The sequence below is a fragment of the Vitis riparia genome, chromosome 6, assembly GCF_004353265.1.
Source record: "Vitis riparia cultivar Riparia Gloire de Montpellier isolate 1030 chromosome 6, EGFV_Vit.rip_1.0, whole genome shotgun sequence".
NCBI classification, from domain to species: Eukaryota; Viridiplantae; Streptophyta; class Magnoliopsida; order Vitales; family Vitaceae; genus Vitis; species Vitis riparia.
In genome coordinates this window covers 13,376,407-13,398,214 of record NC_048436.1, presented here as the reverse complement: position 1 = coordinate 13,398,214, position 21,808 = coordinate 13,376,407, and the positions used below count along the sequence as shown (strand labels likewise).

Here is a 21,808-nt window from a genome sequence, read left to right as displayed (position 1 = left end):
TTCTACGTTTTACTCCTTCATGTTACAAGGTTTCCACTAAGGAATGTACAATAACCTGATGGTCAGTGTCTATTAACCACAGACCCTGCATAATCAGCATCTATGTAGACTTCAAGAGTCAAACTTATTCCTTGCTTGAATAGAATCCGTTTCCCCGATGTTACTTTGAGATAGTATAGTATTTGGTGAACTACTTGGAGATGTGCTTCCATAGGATTGCACATATATTGACTCACCACACTATAGCATATGCAATATCAGGTCTTATGTGTGACAAGTAGATCAATCGATCAACCAATCTTTGGTAGTTTCCTCAACCCACACTAGCATCATTATAACTATCAACAAGCTTGTAATTAAGCTCAATAGGTGTGTTTGCTAGGTTACAAGAAACTTCCCAGTTTACTTCAACAAATCTAGCACATACTTTTGCTGGATACAAAAATTCTCTATTGTGATCGTGCCACCTCAATACCTAAGAAGCACTTCGACTAGCCCAGCTCTTTAATCTCAAGCTCATTCATCAAACACTTCAAATTATCCCTTTCTTTCTCATCATTCCCAATCATAATTATATCATTCACATAAACTAACAAGGTCGCAACTCCTCCTAAAGTCAAGTGCTCGATAATAAAGTATGATCACCTTGATTTTGCTTGTATCCATTGGTAATAATCACCTTTGCAAATCTCCTAAACCAAGCACGAGGAGATTGTTTCTAACCATCCAAAGTCTTTTTAAGTTTACTAACTCTTTTACCTTCTAGATTCTTGCCAAATCTAAGAGAAACTTCCATATAAATTTCTTCTTCAAGATCTCATGGAAGAAAGAATTTTTAACATCAAATTGTTGCAAATTCCACTCAAAGCTAGCGGCCAAGGATAACAACACCCGAATTGTATTCATCTTGGCTACGAGTGCGAAAGTCTCTAAATAATTTACTCCATAAGTCTAGGTATATCCCTTGGCAACAAGCCTTGCTTGATACCTCGCAAATGATCGATCTGCTTGTATTTTGCAATAAAAGTGCACTTATAGCCCACCGGATTATTTCCTTTTGGCAACTCCACTATCTCCCAAGTTCTATTTTTTTCTAGTGCTTCTATCTCAACACTCATGGCTTGTCTCCACTTTTCACTATTTAATGCCTCCAATAGCGTTTTAGGAATAGTAGTAAGTGTTTAGTTAAGTAAGGCTTGGTAGGAAGGTGACAATCTATCATAGGATACGAACTAACCTAGTGAGTATAAAAGGTGTTTGGTATACTTACGTGCACCTTTCCTGAGAGAAATGAGCAGATCAAGATCATTATTATCAATGCTGGCACAAAAACTATTAAAAGAAGATTTGGGTGAAGCACTAACCTCATTTCCAGAGATTGGTTCCAACTCTTGGATTTGCACAAGTTCAACAATGGACTTTTTTCTCCTTGAGTATACCTATAATGGTCCAATAGGATTGTGAGCTAGACTTTCCTTAGTCAATGACATGGAACTAGAAGAAGATGGTTCAATAGTAGGCAAAATTGGAGTGAGACTCAAACTTATTGTGGGCTCGGATGAGGTAGATTGTGAAATGGAAGGCAAATCAAGTAAGAATGAATCCTTGTCCTTATCTTCCATGAATGATGTCTCCCCTTGAAGAAGATAAGGACGAGTAAAAATATTCCTCTCTTTCAACAAAGGTCACATTGATAGAAACAAAAAATTTCCAAGGGGGATGATAACATTTATAACCTTTTTGTGTTGAAGAATATCCAATAAAAATGCACTTAAGTGCACATGGATGTAACTTTCCCCAATTATGAGCATAAATGTGGACAAACAAGACAACCAAAGATTCTAGGAGTGAGATTATTTGAGGTATTGAAGTTGGGAAAAAAAACTAAGAAAACATTTGCACAGGACTTTTGAACCCCAAAACCCAAGAAGATAACATATTAATGAGGTGGGTAGTCCTAAGGAACATTTTTTTTGGAACAAGAGGGCACGAAGAATAGCAAGAAGATGACTATCTTTTCTTTCAATAACCCCATTTTGTTAGGGTGTATTAATGTAAGACGACTCGTGAATAATTCCTTCTTTCACAAAATAAAAGGACAAAACCTAATTAAAGTAGTTTCGGGCATTATCAGACTTGAACTTCATTATATTTGTACTAAATTAAGTTTGGATCATGTTATGAAAGTTTGGAAAGACGATGCTCACATCAGATTTTTGCTTAAGAAGAAAGATCTAAGGCATACGAATACAATCATCAACAAACACAATAAACCATCGAGCCCCTAAAATGCTAGGAACCTTAAAGGGTCCCCAAACATCACTATGAATAAAAGAAAAAAGAATAAAGTTGTCTACATCCAATTCTTGAAACAATGAAGGAAATAAAGCTTTGAATATATAAAAAGAAGAGTGTCCTAAATAGAGATGATAAAGCCAAATCTTGTCTTTATATGAGATGGAGCTTCCAATCAAGTATGACATAGGAAATTTGTTCTTAATCCTATTTTGATCACTTGGTACATTAAGATGGTAAAGCCCATTTTTTTCCTTAGCAAGTCCAATCATCTCCCTCAAACCTTAATCTTGGAAAACACAATAAGAAGGGTAAAAGACAACACAATAATTCATATCTTTGGTGATGTAATGTATGGACACAAGATTAGTTAAAAGTTTTGGAATTTGAAGCACATATTCTAAGGTAAGAGACAAATTTATATGAATTTTTCCTTGACCGCTACTGTTGTTAAAGAGCCATCTGCTATAGAAATTTTCTTGTTACTTGGGCAAGGTGTGTAAGAACATAATTTCAATATAGAGTTGGTCACATGGTCTGTGGGTCCTGAATCAATGACTCAAGAATCTAAAAAATGAGAGTTTTGAGACATTAAATGCATAAGAAACAAAGTGCTTACTTAAGAATGCCAAGGGGAAAACATCAAAAGGTTTTTCTAATGATCTTGGCAAACTTTTTAGCCTCTCAATATCCTCTTTCGTGAGCCCCCCATGTGTTGGGGTCTCATTATCATTGTTTGGTGGATTAATATAGGTGAGATTTGCTTGTCCTTGAACTTTCTACTACTGTCTGCCATTAGGTCTCCATCCACTATTATTGTTGTTGAAGTTTGGTGATCTTCCCTGCAGGTTCCAACACATACCCTTAGTGTGCCCGAGTTTTTTTGCTATAATTGCACCACCTAGACAAATTTGGCCGCTTGTTTGCTTGATTAGTGGCGCACAAGAAGGTAAACACTGATGACATGTTACATTTGAGAAGACCCTACAAATCTCTTAGTCCTCACTAGTGTAACTTATGCATGGCAAGTGGAGAATCAATCGATCTTTTTCTGCATTGCATGTTAACATTAAGGCTTTGGCACAAACTCTTTAGTCTAGTCGAGATGGATTGGCTTCCATCCAAGAGTATTTGTGATATGATGACTATCTCATTTAGAGGTTTGAGAATTTCCATAAGAGGCAAAACCCTTTAGCAAATCATTTGTCTCACTATACTTTTAATTGTGTGGTAAGGGAGAAATGCTAGGATCTTTGAGCAAAAGTGGAGAATAAAAGAGATATTAAGAAATTTAATTCACTTCTATTCCTTCTTGTAGGCCTCTTGTACCATCACTTTTAGAGGAGTTCCACTTAATGTTATTCAACTCAGTTGGCTTTCGATTTGTAATACAAAGGGAGTAGATAACATTGAGAGGAGTCGAGTCCGGTGTTGAGGAGTTTCGTGTATGCTAAAGTGTATGTATATAATTCTCTTTATATAGTGGAGGTGTTTAGTCTTATTTTGATCAATATTTTTTATTTTGAGGAGAGGACCTCTCATCCTTCTCTTATACTTTTTTAACATAATTAATTAATATATCTATATATACACACACAATTAAGAGAAGTTTGCAATATTGTCCTTAGAATATACATTTCAAGGAAGATCTTTGGTAGAGACAGCAACCTCCATCTTTAATTCCTTAATGTTTATTTGCAATCCAAGTCTAGAGATTCTCATTATAGACCTCTCCTCTTCCTTGACATTTTAAACTTTAATTCTCCTAGTAACTAGTCCAACTTCTTTTTATGACCACTCCTCTATATTGCCCCTTTTAGAACATGTCTATTTGATATCTTTTTTTGACATTTGAATTTATTATTAACCCTTTTAAGTACCATTTTCTATCCCTGGGGAGGGGGGTGGAGCCAATCTTTCTCTAAACCCCTCAATGATTGGGAAGTGGGAAGTGCGAAGAGGTTTCACTCATGCTTGGAAGGGATGAGGGTGTATAGGGATAAGAAAGATAGGGTGCTTTGGACAAAGAATAAGAATGTCAAGTATATTGTGAAGTCGCTCTATATGCCTTTGGAGCAGGGGACTTCAACTTCTTTTCCTTGGAGCAACATATGGAAGACGTAGGTGCATCCTAGAGTCAATTTCTTTGCTTAGGAGGCAAGTTGGGGAAAAGCCTTAACTTTGGATCAAGTCCAAAAAAGAGGTTGACCTTTGGCAAATAGATGCTTTTTCTGTCATGTTGAGGAAGAATCCATAGACCATCTCCTTGTCCATTGTGCCACGACAAGAGTTTTGTGGGAATTGTTGTTTGCCCTTTTTAGGATGTCTTGGGTGCTTCCATCATCGGTTAAAGAAACTCTTTTAGGATGGCAAGGGTTGTTTGAGGCCAAGGAGTGCAAGAAGGTATGGAAAATGAGACCATTATGTTTGTTTTGGATAGTGTGGATGACAAGAAATAGAATTGCCTTTGAGGAGGAAGAGCTCTCTATCCAAAGGCTAAATAGTTCTTGTATTTCTTGTCTTTCATTGGAAGCAAAGAGGTGTTTAGATGATGTTCTTCTAACTCTTTTTAGCTTTCTAGATTGGTTGGGCCCTTGGTGAGGGTGGGTTGGTTTTGTTCCCTTTCTTTTGTAACTTTGGTTTATTGTGGTGGTGGTTGATGATAGTTGTATACTTTTTGTATATCTTAGGCTACTGTTCTGACAGCCCTTTTTAATATATTTTTCTTTTTATCTATCAAAAAAAAAAATAATCTAATGCTTAGTTTTGAGAATTTTCTAAAATTTGAAAGTTAGAACCTCTTTCTTTATCTTTATTTAGTTTTACTTCCACTCCTACCAATTTCATTTAGAAATCTAAAGGCCTCACCAAAGGTAAGAGCTTTTTAATTATGGCTTATGGGAAGGTTAATAGGAACAACATGTTACAAGAGAGGAGGCTTTACAAAGCTCCCAATGTCATGTCCTAAGACCCACTCTAAGGGCATGATAGTCATTTCACACCTCAATCCTGAAAACTCAAACTGCAAATGACTCAAACAATCATCTTATACTTGAAAAATTACCAATTTGGTATTATTGTGATATCTCATATCGGATGGGGAAAAGAAGTTTCCAATGTTATATAAATATAAGCTCTTCTTAACCATATAGACATGTCTTAAAGTCGTAAGGGTCCTTTAAGCCTAAAACGAACAATATCTACACGATTGGGAACGGATCTCTAGAAATAGTGTTAAGAGTCGATCCTTAACTTTGGTGTTGGAGATTGTTTGACCCTGTAAGGGGTGTTCATTTGTTTGGATCCATAATTCTGCAAGACGTGATAAAGACTTCGTGTCTGCATAAGGAAATGATTATGATATCCCACATCAAATAAGGGAAAAAAGTTCAAAACGTTATATATTTATGAGTTTCTCTTAACCATATAAACGTATTTTAAAGTCACAAGGGCTCCTTTGGGCTCAGAGCAAACAATATTTGTATGATTGAGAACAAGTTGTTACACTCAACTCCAATCATTTAAACTATATTTGAGCAGCCGGTAAAGAGATGATCACTTCTTCCTCCACTATCCCATAGCGATAGCTTTATAACACAAAATTTTAGACTTAACATGTGGACACACATGTTTTAATATGAATGAGTTGACTAGAGAAAATGTCGATGTACCTAAGGACAGGTAGAGATCTGTGGTATCTTGGTTGAATATGGTTCATTCTCTCTCTCTATTATGGGTACCAATTATGTATTCCTTAGCACCCAGTTGAGTGACAAATGTTGAATTAGAGAATTGCTTACTATGTGAGAAACAAGGTTGTGGAGGTGCACTAAGTAGTTTTCTACCTAAAGTTCAATTATGATGGTTAGAGCTTTTTCCAAGCTAGTTAGTGTAGGGCTAGCTCAAAAGGCAAAGTAGCAAGCTTTGCCAAAAGGCTTATACTTGATGAGTTCCATGGGTTTCAACAATTTCCTTGTGGAGAGCGACTGGACCAATATTATAACTTAGGAATCTCAAAGAAATAGAAGACAGTTGAAATTGGACTCTTGGTTATAAAAAGATCTTTTATTTATATACACAATTAGGATGCCCTTATTTGTGAATTTCCCTGCTTGGCTAATCTTTCTTTCTTTCTTTCTTTCTTTCTTTCTCCTTTTTTTTTATAGATAAAATATCGATTGTATTAATAACGCCTAAAAAAGGCACACAAAGGTATACACGATGTATATAAGGATGAAAAAAGGCTAAAAAACAAGGCGAGAGATATATAAAAAACAACAACCATGCCTTACTTAGAGCTTAACTACTCCACAAAATTCATCATGGACAAGAAGTAACCACCTAAAGACACTCTAACCCATTCCAACAAAATATACATAAACGATTGTTTAATTGGTTGATCAACTTTTTCAAAATTATTAAAAGCTCTTCTATTTTTCTCCATCCAGAATAAGCACAAAGGAGCAACTTTTTAAACCTATTTTCTTTTCTTTCCAACAAAGAACCCATGCCAACTCAAAAAGACACATATCATTGAAGAATGCATCACCCACTAAACTCCAAGCATGGCATAAATCAAATACCATAGAATGACTGATTTCAAACAATGAAAGAGGATGTGTTCAATCGTTTCTTCTTCTCTTTGCACATGTGGCACTTGTTTAGAATCCTCCAATCCTTCCTTTTGAGTGGATCCAAAGTTAGTACCTTGCCCCACATAGCTTCTCATGCAAGGAAACTAACCCTTGATGGTACCCAAGAATTCCAAACTATATTAAAGGAAATGTCTGCACCCTCCCATATGATTAAAAGGAATAGAAAGACTCGACTGAGAAATTGTCACTCTTCTTCAATCAAACCAAATTATCTTCAATGTCCCCACTAATGTCCACTGTTACAACCTCTCAAAGAAGACTTCCACCTCCAACTCTCAATCATTAATTTGTCTTGTAAACGTAGGGTTCAAACTATCCCCCTCACGGGAGTGTCCCTATACCACCTATCCTTCCAAAAATTCACCTTACTCCCACTTCCCACCCTCAAGTCAATTATACTCTTGAAGGCCTCCCACTCACTCTCAATTGTCTTCCAAACTTCCACTCCCTCACTCCTCTAAAGCAGCAACCCCCCTCTTGCTCCCCATATTTCACTAGAATCACATGTTTCCAAAGACAATTCTTTTTAATCACGAATCTCCAATGCCCTTTTTTGAGAAGAGCCTCATTAGAGTGGACAAGTTTCTAATACCCAAACCCCCACTCCTCTAATCCACACAAACTATATTCCAATTCACCAAATGTAGCTTTCTCTTGAAGGCACCTCCCTCCCAAAGAAAATCTCTTTAGACCTTTTCCAATCTACCACTTACCTTTTTTCATAATGAAAAAAAAAAAAAAAAAAAACAAGTATGAAGAAAATGGCAAGTTGCATAAGTGCTTTTTATCATATTTTAACTTTCCTCCTTTTGAAAGGTACTATCTTTTCCATGTAGCAAGTCTTATCTAAAATCTTTCTTCCACCCCATCCCAAACCTAAGAAGACCTAAAAGGGCTCCAAATGGGAGGCCCAAATAAGTGGTGGGCAGATTGATAGCTCCTCCATAGTTGTGACTCCCCAGTTAAGATGAACTTTTATTTTTTTAGATTGATCTTTAACCTTGATATTGCCTCAAACCACATGAACGCCCAATTGAAATGCTCTATGTGCTCCTTCCAAGCATCATAAAGACCAAGTGTCATCAACAAATAACAGGTGGGAGATTTCTGTCACCACACCTCCTCTTCCCCTAACTAAGAACCATTTGATAAGACCTCATTTCTTTGCCTTGATAAGGATGTAGAAAAGAGCCTCCATGGCCATGATGAAAAGGTAAGAGGACCAACAATCACCTTGTCTTAAACCTTTAAAACTCCAAGAAAAAACAGAGGGAGTCCCATTCATCAAATTAGAGAAGTGCATCATAGAGATGCCATTTGATCCAACTAAAACACTTGGAACCAAAACCCTTTTTTTTTCAAAAAATGCTAATACAAAACCTCAATTGGCATCATATGCCTTCCCAATGTCCAGCTTACAAATAACCCCAATTGGCTAGCCATATAGCTGCGATGTATGTATGTTCGTCTCGTATGATGCTTCTAGCCTAGAGGTTTTTAACAAAGAACTCATGCCTACTATAAAGAGTATCTCTGATTTTTGTATAGGGTTTTTTATGGTTTTCGTCAAGCTAATCATCCTCTTTGTTTTGGATTTTTAGCCTTGTCAGATCTACAAATCCTTGATTTGATATCTTCTTGTGATTTGAGGTCATCTTACCAAGCTTAATTTTTTATTAAAATCAATAGGATTAATTCATAATCATCCTGTTAGGATTGATCAAAACTAGTCCATTATGAATCATCCTCCATATAATTTTGATTAACAACATTGTAAAATTGTGTTTTAAGAAGATAAATTTACCTTTGAATGGAGGCTTATATGATGACATCAACAAAGTATTGCTATGCACATATGCATGTGTTGGGTGAGGGTACATCTCTAGGTGTCGGATCCTTTGCATCCCAAAGTCTTAGGACACAAGGATTCGGCTAAAAATAATTTCAACTATGGGTGTGAGTACTTGGATACCACATTAATAAAAAATAATTAACTCCAAATATAAACACACTTTAATAAGTTGTCTATAATAGTACATAGTTAATTGCAGTAAGAAAATTTATTTATAATATCTTTTCAATGATGCTAAGCGTGATTTTACTTTGATGTTACTGCTAGTTGTACATAAAGAACCTATTTATTATAGGTCTAAATAGGTCTTTTATTTTAAAAGATTGTTGAAAAATATCTTTAAGAATATTACAACTAAAATATTTTAAAACTTTAAAAAAGTGTACTAACTTTGTAAATATTGATAAAATATAATTGATATTAATTTCTTATCATGTGTTTTATATTAATTTCTCCAATTCATCTCTAAATTTTTTAAGATATTAATTTTGATATTTATCTTTATATTTTTTGTGCTATTAATTATTATAATTATCTTCAAATTTTATATGACATTAATTATTATATTTATATTTGAATTTTATCTATTATAATTTTAAAAAATTAAAAAAGTGATAAAACACTTCTTCAACTATAAAAATTAAAAATTAGTTACAATTTTATTTATTTTTTATGACAATTTATTTTATACTATTATTTGGTATAATTTTAAAAAATTAAGAAAGATATAAAAGAGAGAAATAGTTGTATAAGATGCAATATAAGCATAATTTTAAAAAAATAAAGAAGAGATAAAGCAGTCATAGGCTAAATAGTTGTGCCCAATGCAATATAAACATATCTGATGCAGATATTACACTTGCACTCATGTTGTATCATGTTTATATAGTTAGTTTGACGAAATTAACATGTTCATATATCATAGTCTATGTACATACATACATACATATATATGATCAATGGCATAGCACAAAATCCAATAGTAGCCCATTCCAACTTGTAGGTTCAATTCAGGTTTAATATCAAAACACTAGACAAAGGACAACTATAAAAACCCAAACAACTTACTCTTTAGGAGTTCATCATACTTCTCAACTTCAAAAGCTTCACTGTTGAAATATTTCACAGTCTGAAATTAGAACATTTAAGTGAGTGGAAGTTATATAAAGAATATTAGCTAGGAAAAGGAAAGGCATCGACATTAACTAGAAAGAAAGCCTTTATAAGAGATATATTGAAACCTCATAATTGATAAGTGAATCAATTGCCCTTGTACTTGCATCATTATCGGCTTTATTCATGATCTTCCTAAATTTAGTCCTCCACTGGAAAAGATAAAGTTAATGTGAGAAGTGAAAAACCTAAAATTCTCACCATTTTAAAGTGAGGATAAGTACAAAACCCAACAACAAGAAGAGAAGAAAAATAGCTAGAAACTTTCGGCCAGCATGATTTCCAGCAAGAAAAGAGAATGACTCGATAAATTACTAAACAGATCATTGCAGCAGCATCTGTGACATGAATAATAAATGATAAAGGAAACAATGCATATCATTTCATTCACAAGAACTGCTAGTGATGTTGAAAAGAAATTGACAAGAGTTATCATACCTGTGTCACAGCTAATGTGAAAGCAACATATGCAGCAACTGATAGTGAAGTTATCCATGCAAAAGATGCTCCGAATTTGTATGCCAGAATACCTGCTACCATCGAAATCTGGAAGGATACGTGTCAAATATGTTGAAACTATTCAGAGACAAAGAATCAAAAGCAAGGATAGAAATGTCATCATACCAAAGATGCCAAATGAAATAACAATACAGAATATCAAATAGCAATATAGCATCATGTAGGAGTAAAGAATCTAGGAATGATATTCTTGATGTTAAGAATCTCATATTAAACAAGCAAATACAGTCGTACCTCTAAGATGGTAGGTACAATATTGAATACCATTGATGAGAGAATAAAGTTAATTGCACGGCTACCCCGATCAATTATTCGATTTAGTGCACCTGTCTCTCGACTAGAAACACAAAGCCCAAGCAAGAAACAAAAGCAAAGATAAGTAAATGAACTGTTAAAAAGGCAAATATGATGATCTTAAGCATCAATATTAGTTATGTATCATCATTTTATGCATCACACTAAATTGACCCAATACGATGGCCAAATGAAAATTCACTAGTAAACTGTCCTCTCATCAATTTGTACAAATGATGCCAGAAACATATAAAGTGATAATATAAGTGCGGATCATCTGATATTATTCATTCATATATCCAGTTATTAATTGAAAATAACAAGATAGAAGTTTTCAAACAGGGTGTCAAGAATTATCCCAATCAACTAGGTTTTGACACGAAGCTCCAACAAGCCCCATCTAATACTAGGTCCAGGGCAGCATCCCCTTTCTTGATGTTTCCAATATTGTCTATTAAATAATAATAATAATCATCATCAATGGTGGGTCCAGTTACACTTCATTCAAGCCCCATTTATCCAGTAACAGTGCTTAGATTAAGACTCAGAATTATGCTCCAAATTTGAAGGATTCATGTCAAGTACATGCACTTGAAACAACCAAACAAAGTTAAGGATAATATCATAATGGCTCTAAAAGATACTAAGAGATTGTACCAGAGATACTCAATCTGGTTAGATCTATGTTAGCTTGGGTAATCTTGCCGATTATGAGGATTAGCAGAAGCAGTCTAACAATTTTCTTCCTTCAAAGCCTACACAGTCATGTAATCTCCAAGATATACATCAAGAAAAGGAATCAATGTTATTTGGAATTAAATTAAGATTAGTATTTGTTGGAGTTAAATTACGAGTAGCTAATTATTAGAGTCATACTAGGCTATAGGAGGATTAGAATTGAAGTCACAATAGGTTATTAGAATCCTATTAGAACTTGGATTTCTTAAAAAATCCTATAAATAAAGTTAATTGATGTAAACCATGATAGAATAATTAAATAATATTAGTTTTTTTTTAATTAGAAACAAAAGATGTATTAATTATAAAAATTTAAAATAAAATAAAATAACATGAGAAGGATGAGGAGTCCTCCCCACAATCAAAAATGATTGAACACCTCCACTATACAAGGAGGCTTATACAAAAAGGTTAAATCCACATAAGAATATATAAGGATGTTTCCTTAAACCTTCACTAAGCTCCTCTTAATGTTTCCTCATCCTTTTTTATGAATGTCAATTAAGTTGAATAACATTAAGAGGAATGCCTTTAAAAGCATCGGTACAAGAGGCCCAAAAAGAGGAACGTCTTTGATGACCTCCACTTATCCTCATAGATTCTAAGATTTCTCTCTCTTCACACAATCTAAAGTAAAATGAGACAATTGATTTGCCAAAGGGTCTTTCCATTAATGGATCTCCCCAAACCCCCTATATGAAATTATCATCATGTTGCACATGCTCCTTGGTGGAACCCAATCCAACCTAGTTTGTTTGAATACACTCTACTAGAGCTCCAAAGTGAGCAAACAATGTAGAAGAGAGGGTCAATCGACTCCCCACTCCTCATATATAAACCAGACCAATTAGGACAAGGGATTTCTAAGGTCTTCTCAACTATCCAATGTTGCTAGTATTTACCTTTGTGTGTGTCACTAGCTAAGAAAAAGCCTTAGCTTTAGATGGAGCTTTAGATTTTCAAATAAATTTGGTTGGAGAAAAAAGGATTGGATTTGATGTACTGAACAAAGCCATTAAGAATTATTTGACTAAGAATAAGCCTAAAGAGGTCTATGACCAGGATCTAACATCTGGAATTGATGGAAACAAATGCACTTAAGAGATGAGATGAGTTTGTTTAGGTCCTCGATCTCTATGCCAGTGAGGTTGACATGAGTCTTTCTACAACTATTGCAATTCTCAATGGGAGATTCCACTTATTATCTTTTAGGTGAGATTCTAAATTCTCTTTCTTCTTCCTCTTATCCTATTTCACTATATTTTTATTTTTATTTTTTTCCGCTATCATATACTTTATCACTTGTTCCTCTCCTTGAAACCTAGAAGATAAAAATCCTACCCCACCAACTTAGTTTTAGACAATCATTCGAGTGTTGTCCTACATCAATTATTGGTATCAAGGTGAAAGTTCTTGACTTGAAGATACTACTTGAGGAGTAGAGCAATTCATTCAACCATGATTAAAGACTACAATTTCTTTATGCAACCACTTGTGAACATACCAAGGGCAAATGAAAAGAAAGATTGACAATGCACTAACATCTTCCAAATACATGTTGGTTGCTAAGGGAGATTATGCACTATGACTATTGATAGAGGTAGTAATTCTAACTTAGTTATTTATGGAACTTGCTGAGAAAGTTAACCTAAAAAAAAAAGCCAAAGGAGCATCCAAATCCCTATCAAATAGCATGGGTAAATGAAACATCTATTTGATGCATTCTCATTGTCTAGTAACTTTTAACTTTAGTAAAAATTTTAAGTTATCAATATGATGTGATGTTCTTCCAATGGAAGTTATCCATATTGTGCTTAGAAGATCATGGCTTTTTTACAAGAACACTTATACACTTGTGCATGATGGGCATAAGAAGATCCTTTGTCCAATAAAAGAAATTCCACCACTTAAGCATCCAGGTAAAATATTAGCATCCTTAAAACCAGAAGTATTGTCAAATACTCCTATTAAGAAGCAATTCAAAGTGAGGAGGAAGAAATTGTCAATGACAAATATAGAATGTAAAAGATTATGGAACCGATTCTAGAACAACTTATAGGAGAGCTTAAAGAAGTTGCAAAAGCTTTAGAGGAACTGGTGTCCAACTTACCAAGGCAAAACATTATTATGATTGGTGAGAAACATGAAGAATCCTATGTTGGTTTAATAGGAATTACTATAATTTCTTTTGAATTTAAGGAATTCAAGAATCTTATTGTTCTATAATATAGATTACAAAAGGGGTATAGGAAGCAACTTGTCACAAGCTTGTTGATGACCAAATTATTTCAAGAAGTATCAACCTATTTCACAATAGTGGAAAATCTTTGGAAGTTTAGTACTTGCCTTACATGAAATTGAACAAGTTCAAGAGATCTCAGGACCCTATCTTAACATGGTAAAGAGTAAATGAAGAAAGAAACGGAGGAAGGCATTGTTCGAGATTGCAATTGAGTATGGAAAATCATTAAAACTGGAAGGCGAGTTTTTTTCCAAGTTATAGGGAATTAATAAGGATAAATCTCCAAGATATACATCAAGAAACAAAATTAGCATTAGTTGGAATTAAATTAAGATTAATATTTACAGAAGTTAAATTATGAGTGGCTAATAATTATAGCCATACTGGGCATGTTAGGTATGTGGGAATGAGGACTAGGAATGAGCATCTCATTCTTTTTCTCCCTCATTCCCATGTTTAAATAACTTAAATGATGATAGGAATGGAAAATGAAATCCTACTTATAAGGGGGATTTCAATTCATCCCAACTATGAGGTATTTTGATTCCCTAGTGCAAGTAATTTTTAAAAATACTTTTCAAAATTAAAAAACTAAAGACTTTTTTAGATAAGTTGTATTTAAAAATAGCTTTTTATTTTAATTTTGTTAAAAAGACAAATTGTAAATTCAATTTATACAATGTAAATTAAATTTAATTCACATCTTATTAGAAATAAAAACAATTTTTTATTTACAAATAAATTTAAAATAAATAGTTTTTAATAAAATATGAATATTAATAATATAATAAAATCATAACTTATATTTTTTATAAATATTATAATAATATAGATATTAAATTAATTGATTTATTTTGTTAAAAATAAAGAATAATAATTCAAAATTAATAATTTCTAATTCTATTTATATGATTTTATAAATATTATAAAATTATGGATATTAACATCTTATAAAAGCATAATTAATTACTTTGTTAAAAATAAAGAATAACTATTCAAAATTAACAATTGCTAATACTATTCTATTTTAAATGAATACGAAAACAAACAAAATTTAATTTTTTTAAGGTATAAATGAGCCAAATTTTTCATTATATATGTACATTCATTACTCAATTACGAAGATGACATTTTGAATTATTTTATTTAATCTCTAATTAATTAATCATTTTTTCGAATCTCAAATTAGTCTTAAAAATTACAAGATTTATTAAAGAATTTAAAGCATTAATTATCTCTATTATTTTTTCATAGTCATTATATATATTCTTAGAGTCTTAAATTATTTTTTAAAATTATTAAACTTATTAATAAATTCAATATAAAGTCTCACTTGATTTGAAATTCATTTCTCTAATTAAAAAAAAATCACAAAAATAGTTCTCTATTTTACTTTGTTTTTAAAAATTGTTTCTAAAGAACATCAACCAAACAATGATATAAATTTTTAAAAACAATTTTGTTTTTAAATCACACACCTGAATAGATTTTTATTATTTTGCCAAAAAAAAAAAAAAAAACTCTCAAGGATTTTTTTTTTTAAATGAAAACAAAAAATTATTTCAAACTATGTACAATGTCAGATTTTAAAAAAATAAAAATAAAAATAAAAAATTTAAATTTCTAACTTTACATTCCTATATGCATCCAAGCACATGAATTGAAATTACTAAATTCATTCCTATTCAAGGGGGAATAGGAATGGAAACAAAATATTCATTCTCATTCCTCATTCCCACGTACCAAACATGTCAAATAGTTATAGGAGAATTAAAATTAAAGTCATAATATGATATTAGAATCCTAGGAGAATTTGGACTTCCTGGAGAAACCTTAATCATAAATAAAAGCTTAGAATCCTAGTAGAATTTGAATTTCTTATAAAAGCTTATAAACAAGGTTAATTAAAGTAAACCAAGATAAAGTGATTAAATAATCTTGTTTTCTTTTTTTCAAGTGTCTCAATTCTCAATGGTGGCACTGAATTGATTTTATTCTAGGAGAGAGTATTAGATGACCTTATTGAGATTTTAAGGTTTCTATTCCCTCTTTTTTTTCTCCTCTTTCTCTGTATTTTTATTTTATTTTTTTCCACTATCATAAACTTTATCCCTTGTTCCTTTCCTTAAATCCTAAAAGATAAAAACCCTAGCCCACATACTTGATTGTAGACATTCATTCGAGGGTAGTCCTACATTAGCTCCTCTGCAATCATAATTGCTAAAACAGGTCCTGATAAAAAACATAATAATAATAATTGTTAAAATAGGATAACTAGCACAGCTCTCTAATTTCTAAATGAGGCAAATAGAGTTGGCTTCAAGTGATCTCTTGAAAAGCAAGTGTTGATTGTTTTACATAATCTAAGCAAGGACAAGCATCTAGTCTCGATGGGATGACTATGGATTTTTGAAAATAGTGTTGGGAGATGTCAGAGAGTAACTAATGTTATTTGTAAGGGATTTATCTACAAACAGAGGGAAAAAAAAACTTGAAGGTAACATTAGAAAGGGTAGAGCAGAGGATATTTAAGACTTCAGGCCAATGAGTTTTATGGGTGCTTTGTATAAACTTCTGTCCAAAATTCTTGCTAATAGACTCAGGAAGGTGGTTGAGAGACTTGTGGGGCAGATTCAGAATTGATTTACAGATGTTGGGTATTGGTAATGCAGTTATTGCTAATGAAATTGAAGAGTTCGATGACAGTTTTTGCTAGTAATTTGGGCATTGAAAAAGTTCATAACACTATAAGTTGGTGTTTTTTTAAGGTCATTGAGAAAAAAATTGATTTTGGGCAAAAATGAATTGATTGAATAAGATATTCATTTCTATTATCAGATTTTCTTTATTGGTTAATTGGGTAACTATTTTTTTCATTTTTCTAGAGTTCACAATGTCTTTAGACAAGGGGATCTGCTCTCACCTTAACTACTTGTTATGGTGATGGAAGTCTTGAGTTGTCTCATTCTAAAAGTGGTTGATGGCGATTAAATCCAGATCTTCAACATGGGGAAAAGAAAACAGTAGTTTTCTTGTTCAATTTTTGCTAGATACCCTATCATTCTAAGAGAAGGAGGATGGATAGCTTATGTACTAAGATCTCATCATATCATGAAGCTCCTGGTTTGAGAATCAAGATAAGGAAAAGGTGAAATCATTGTTGCACGTGAAATAAAGGGTTGGGGAGGGTTTATCAGAGGTTCCAAGTTCAAGACAAAAATTTACCTATCAAAAAATTGTTGTAGGTGAAATGGAGTATGTCAAAGTATTAGTTTTAGGATTTCCTATCAAAAAAAAAAAGTATTAGCTTTAGGATTTGGGTGTAGAGTGGATCAGCTCCCATCAGCCTAACTGTTGATAATGTTAGATTAGTCCCTTAAAGCTATATTGATTTGGAAATCAGTGGCAGAACATCTTTTAGAAAGAATCACTCCCTGGAAAAGACAGTATCTTTGTGGGGGAGATTAACTTTCACTACAAGTACCATTTCTAAACTGCCAGTGTACTTCATGTCTTCAATTGTCACACCAATATTTGCTTCAGGCCATGCTAGAGAAGATTCAAAGAGTTCTTTTATAGGGAGAAAACATTGAAAGAAAATCGTATCTGATGCACCTGGCAAGTGTATGCTTTGTTAAGGAGAACAGAGTGTGGGTATATGCAGTTTATTGACTCTAAAGGTTCTGGCAATGGCTGGCAGAGAAGGGAACATCATTATGGGAAAGTTTGAGAAGAAGATGATCATTTGTGTTCTAGGTGGGAAGAAGAGCAACTAGGTAGAGCCTACAGAAAGCCATTTGAGAAGGTGGATGTCTTTTTAACGAATTGTTTGTTTCTGATAAAAAAAACTGATGCAGGTTTCATCCACTAATTAATACATGCATATCTTTTAGTACAAGCAAATACATGAAACAACAGACATCTCTCAGAAAATTTCCAGAAAGCTGAAGCCAAGATTTGTCCAAACAATACCTCAGATGATACTGAAGATCAAGATCATGCAAATGCGAAAACACCTGCAGAAATCAAATATTGTCATATAAGTTTTAAGAAAGGTACTAGAACACAGAACACTGAAGACACACACACACAAAAATACATAGATGCATATAACAGAAAGTATTGGGGAAAGAATGTATTAGAAAAAATTGCCAAGTAGTGCTCTTGGATATAAATTTAATCTGTAAATGGATTCTCTATAGTGTTATGCAAGTGTATAACAAGTATCAATTGTCTTTCATGGTTACTTAGTTAACATTAATTAGGTAAATGAACGTTTTTCCTGTGGTCAACCCTCCCAAGGCTGTTGCAGTATCATTAACCTTTCTTCTTAATCAAAATATTTTCCTCATTCCATTCCATCTTTGTATCATAGCATGGCACCAATAGGTTGAGCACCTTCATTAACAGTGCACCCTCGAAAAGAACCTAGCATTTGTTAAGCAGGTTGTAAAAGAAAAAATCACAATGTGTTCCATTTAGGAGGCCTCAATAAAAACCCAACCATCAACCATTTAGTCTTGCCGTCTTCATATCTTTTTTCAGGATTTGAAATAGAAAATAAATAATTCATGTATCACTATGGAATTGTGAATGGTAAATTCTCCATAATGATAAGCTGAAGGAATTAGTTAACAAAGAGTAGAAAAAAGAGGATACTAATAATATATTTTAATTCAAGAGACAAAGGTGTAGAGTAATGGCAGGTCAACCTGAACTCAACCCATTTCCTATTAAAATGGCTACCAGACATGGTAAATTATTTTATACAGGAGAAAACCGACATCTAGAACTCATGAATGACAATGCTAGTCAGGATCAGGGATTGCCACCAAAGGAATGAACTTATACACACTGCATAATAATTTTGTTGTCCTCAAGCAGTTACTAATTAAAACAAGGAGATGAAACTAGCAATTCCATACCCTCCTGGATACTGATCGAATTGTTCGCAATGCCACCTTAGAGAACACAGCGGTCCGCAATTCTGCCACAACAGAATTTCACTTACCATAAGAACGGAAAAAGGAGGAATATTTCTTTAAAAAAACTGCAGGAAGAAGCCTATACTGCCAAGAGAAACATTACCAAAAGGCAAAAAGGAGAAACTTGGTTTGGAAGTTGAAGAGAGAGAGAGAGAGAGAGAGAGAGAGAGAGAGAGAGAGGGAAAGGAAAATGATGAAGTAGGTCCGGAATAGAATTCAGAAGTCAGCATTTTCATCTCCTTTCTTCTGTTGTTCATTATGAGTTTCTAAACCTAACATAACGAGTGTAGTTCAGATGTATATAATACCATTAAAAGCAGCAGCCCCAGAACGAGCTATCCCATATCCAACTAAAACAGCAGCTGGGCTCACAAATAAAGCCAAAGCAGTTGAATTAGCAGTAGTAAAGGAAGCAAGAGCAGTAGCATTTCCGGTTGTGGTCGTTAACCAATCAACAGCAAGCTTGAATAAAAAAGGCACCTGGACATTTAGAACCTGAAAGAGAAAAACACAAATTCTGAAACTTTAAAGAAAAAAAAATGATTTTAAATAAAGGGAATGGTGTGAAAAGAGAAGGGCATCATGGGAAACAGACCTTAGCCCCAACCAAGAAACCCAAGGCCATAATCACCCTGAAACGGAATTCCGGGTTGTCTTTCGACCATAAATACTTAGCAAGAGTGCGGAGGATTTTCATATCAGCGGCATGTTCATCCGAAACAACTTTTGCTTGATTTTTCTTTCCAACCTGTTTTGTTGCCGTTACATCACCAGCAGTAGATGTGGAGAAGAGTGCGTATCCTTTGTGCGTCCAACTCTGTTCCTTTCATTTCAAGTATAAAAAATCATCATCACCCTCTAGAGGAATTCAGATATGAAGCAGAGGAAAAAATAATAATAACAATGAGATGAACTCACAGGGTGTCGGTGGTAAGGGGAAGGTGGTCGATAGGAGGGAGGCGAATCCGATAGAAAGCAGTTCAAATGTCTAAAAAAATGGATCCTTCTGGTGACGTTGAGGTTGCGCGCGATTCCCAATTCTCTTCCATTGCAGATATTGATAGTTGAATTATTACGATGAGAATAGAGTAACAAAAAGCGCTTTGAATTTCCCGAAAACAACCTTGAGCAAGAAGCAACGCCCGCCATTGTTTCTGCAATCTAATCCACTGTAAATAAATCTGAAAACCCTAATCCTAGTCTGGCCCTCCCCTCTGATTTTTATGTTTGAGGATGGCGGTCTGCCTTATTTTTTCTCTTTTTGGGTAAATGCTGATGAACTCTCTAGTATTCTTAAGACCAAGTATCTTGTCAGAAGCGCTTCTGTCGCCGTATCAGACCTCTCTCTCTCTCTCTCTCTCTCTCTCTCTCTCTATATATATATATATATATATATATATATATATATATTTAGTCGGCCACTACCGAGAATTCTAGCCCTAAATAAAGGGAAACAAAATATTCCTTTATAATTAAGAGGCTGAATTTGTGATTTAGGAAAAGAAAAAAATATTATCATTTTAAATTTTTCCAAGGACCCAATGAACAAAATTGGGTAAAAAAATGTGAGAAAATTTCCATTTTTCGAAGTTGCAGTGAATAGTGCCTTGTTTGCATGAGAAAGTCTGTCCCATTCAATTTACTGTAATACATGGAGTGAAAAAGCCTCATGATTCTGCTAAATTGAAATTGAAATGGAAATATTTTGAGCTATAGCACTGTTAGACAAGGTATTTCTCAGTTTGAATAGAAGCTTTTTGTCCCGATAGAGGAGGGTTTTTTTGAGAACCACAAAAAATAAATAAAAAGAGAGGAGATGTATATTGGACAAAGACGGAAAAAAGGGTAAGAGTTGCTTATCCCGTCTTCCCACCATAGAGTCCTTGTCTCTCCCGGACCCTTGAAGAATGGAAGCCGCGGCCTGCTTGCAGTATAAGGCGCCAAGGGTGGTGGTGTCACCAAACAGGTGCGTGATGATGAACAGAAGCCTGAATATGGTGATAGTGAAGAGGAGGAGTTCATATTCAGTAGTGAGGTGTAGTGGTGGTGGTGGAGGGGGGATTGGAATTGGCGACCTGGTAGGAGGAGATTTGGTGAAATTAGATCTGGGGCGTTGGCTCTCGGACGTGGAAGAACACAAAGCCCTGGCCATATACTCTCCCCACGAGGGAGGCTATGAGGGTCGATATCTCAACAGGCTGAGGTACCAGGGCTACTATTTCCTTGACCTCTCAGCTCGTGGCCTGGGTGATCCTGAAGCCACTCTCACTAAGATTCACCCCGTTTGTCCCGTTAGTTTCTCCCCCACTCCCTCCCCTCCCCTCTATTATGCATTTCCCCATCCATGCAAAAAGGCTGAATTATGCTCTCTTCTTCTTTTTCTCTTTGACCTTGGCCAACTGTAGGCTCACGTTGGGAAGCAGCCCATTGCAAGGTGGTATTTTCCCCCAGAAGTGGATTATAGGCTCTCTTTACTGCCTCCAAACGCTAAGGGACTTGTGGTCTGGATCATTGAAGCCAAGGTAGGCACCCTACCACTCCCATAACCAATGCAGTTTAAGTTAACCCTTTGTTGAACTGTATGCCTTCATATCCAGGTTCTCTCAAAGTCGGAATTGCAGTTTCTTGCCTTGCTGCCCACCCTCCGTCCCAAGGTCAGGGTCATTGCAGAATGTGGAAACTGGTAAGACTGCCTCCTAGGAGAAAATCTGCGTCAAAGGATACTTAATAATCATTGATTTCTGTCAAATGCACAGGAGAAAATTCATGTGGAAGCCACTCAAAGAGGTTGCCGCACTCACTGGGAACGAGGATGCATGATGATCCTAATGCTATGCCTCAATCTGTCCTCAAGGTTTCTAATGTAATCCAATTTTACCAAATGGGTAGTGACAGTGACAGATCTTCTATACTGTACTGCAGAGGACCCGAAGGATGGTATACAATAAAATTATCTCTGTTCATTGCTGTGGAAAACTGAACTCAAAGTCAGCTTGTGCCCATAACAGGATTTTTTCCACTAAGAAGTTGTGTTGGCAAAATATTTGAAATGTAT

General features: G+C 34.3%; 2 protein-coding genes across 4 annotated transcripts in view; one reads left to right on the top strand and one right to left on the bottom strand.

Annotated features, from left to right (window-relative positions):
• LOC117916571 (ABC transporter B family member 25, mitochondrial) overlaps positions 1-20,103 on the bottom strand; it is a 68,187-nt gene extending 48,084 nt beyond the window's left edge. The window contains exons 1-9 of one of the 3 annotated variants that reach the window (XM_034832670.1): positions 19,672-20,103; positions 19,349-19,576; positions 19,062-19,248; positions 18,694-18,755; positions 17,741-17,784; positions 10,729-10,831; positions 10,414-10,521; positions 10,044-10,127; positions 9,871-9,931 (exon numbers count right to left, since the gene is read on the bottom strand). In XM_034832670.1, coding sequence (XP_034688561.1) covers positions 9,871-9,931; positions 10,044-10,127; positions 10,414-10,521; positions 10,729-10,831; positions 17,741-17,784; positions 18,694-18,755; positions 19,062-19,248; positions 19,349-19,576; positions 19,672-19,902 — 1,108 coding nt within the window. In that variant the 5' untranslated portion in view covers positions 19,903-20,103. The remainder of the gene's footprint in view (positions 1-9,870; positions 9,932-10,043; positions 10,128-10,413; positions 10,522-10,728; positions 10,832-17,740; positions 17,785-18,693; positions 18,756-19,061; positions 19,249-19,348; positions 19,577-19,671) is intronic. The other 2 variants (XM_034832668.1, XM_034832669.1) reach the window with 2 other exon arrangements.
• Positions 20,104-20,586: 483 nt separating this feature from the next.
• LOC117916017 (NAD(P)H-quinone oxidoreductase subunit N, chloroplastic) lies at positions 20,587-21,729 on the top strand. The gene is made up of 4 exons (XM_034831817.1): positions 20,587-21,044; positions 21,159-21,275; positions 21,351-21,436; positions 21,510-21,729. Exons 1-4 carry the CDS (start codon positions 20,661-20,663, stop codon positions 21,571-21,573), a joined length of 651 nt encoding a protein of 216 aa, XP_034687708.1. The 5' UTR covers positions 20,587-20,660; the 3' UTR covers positions 21,574-21,729.
• The last annotated feature ends 79 nt before the right edge of the window (positions 21,730-21,808 follow it).

Coding starts and splice junctions, on each gene's coding strand:
- LOC117916017 (XM_034831817.1), top strand. CDS start 20,661: ATGGAAGCCGCGGCCTGCTTGCAGTATAAGGCGCCAAGGGTGGTGGTG. Junction 21,045..21,158: donor AGATTCACCCCGTTTGTCCC/GTTAGTTTCTCC, acceptor GGCCAACTGTAG/GCTCACGTTGGGAAGCAGCC. Junction 21,276..21,350: donor TCTGGATCATTGAAGCCAAG/GTAGGCACCCTA, acceptor CTTCATATCCAG/GTTCTCTCAAAGTCGGAATT.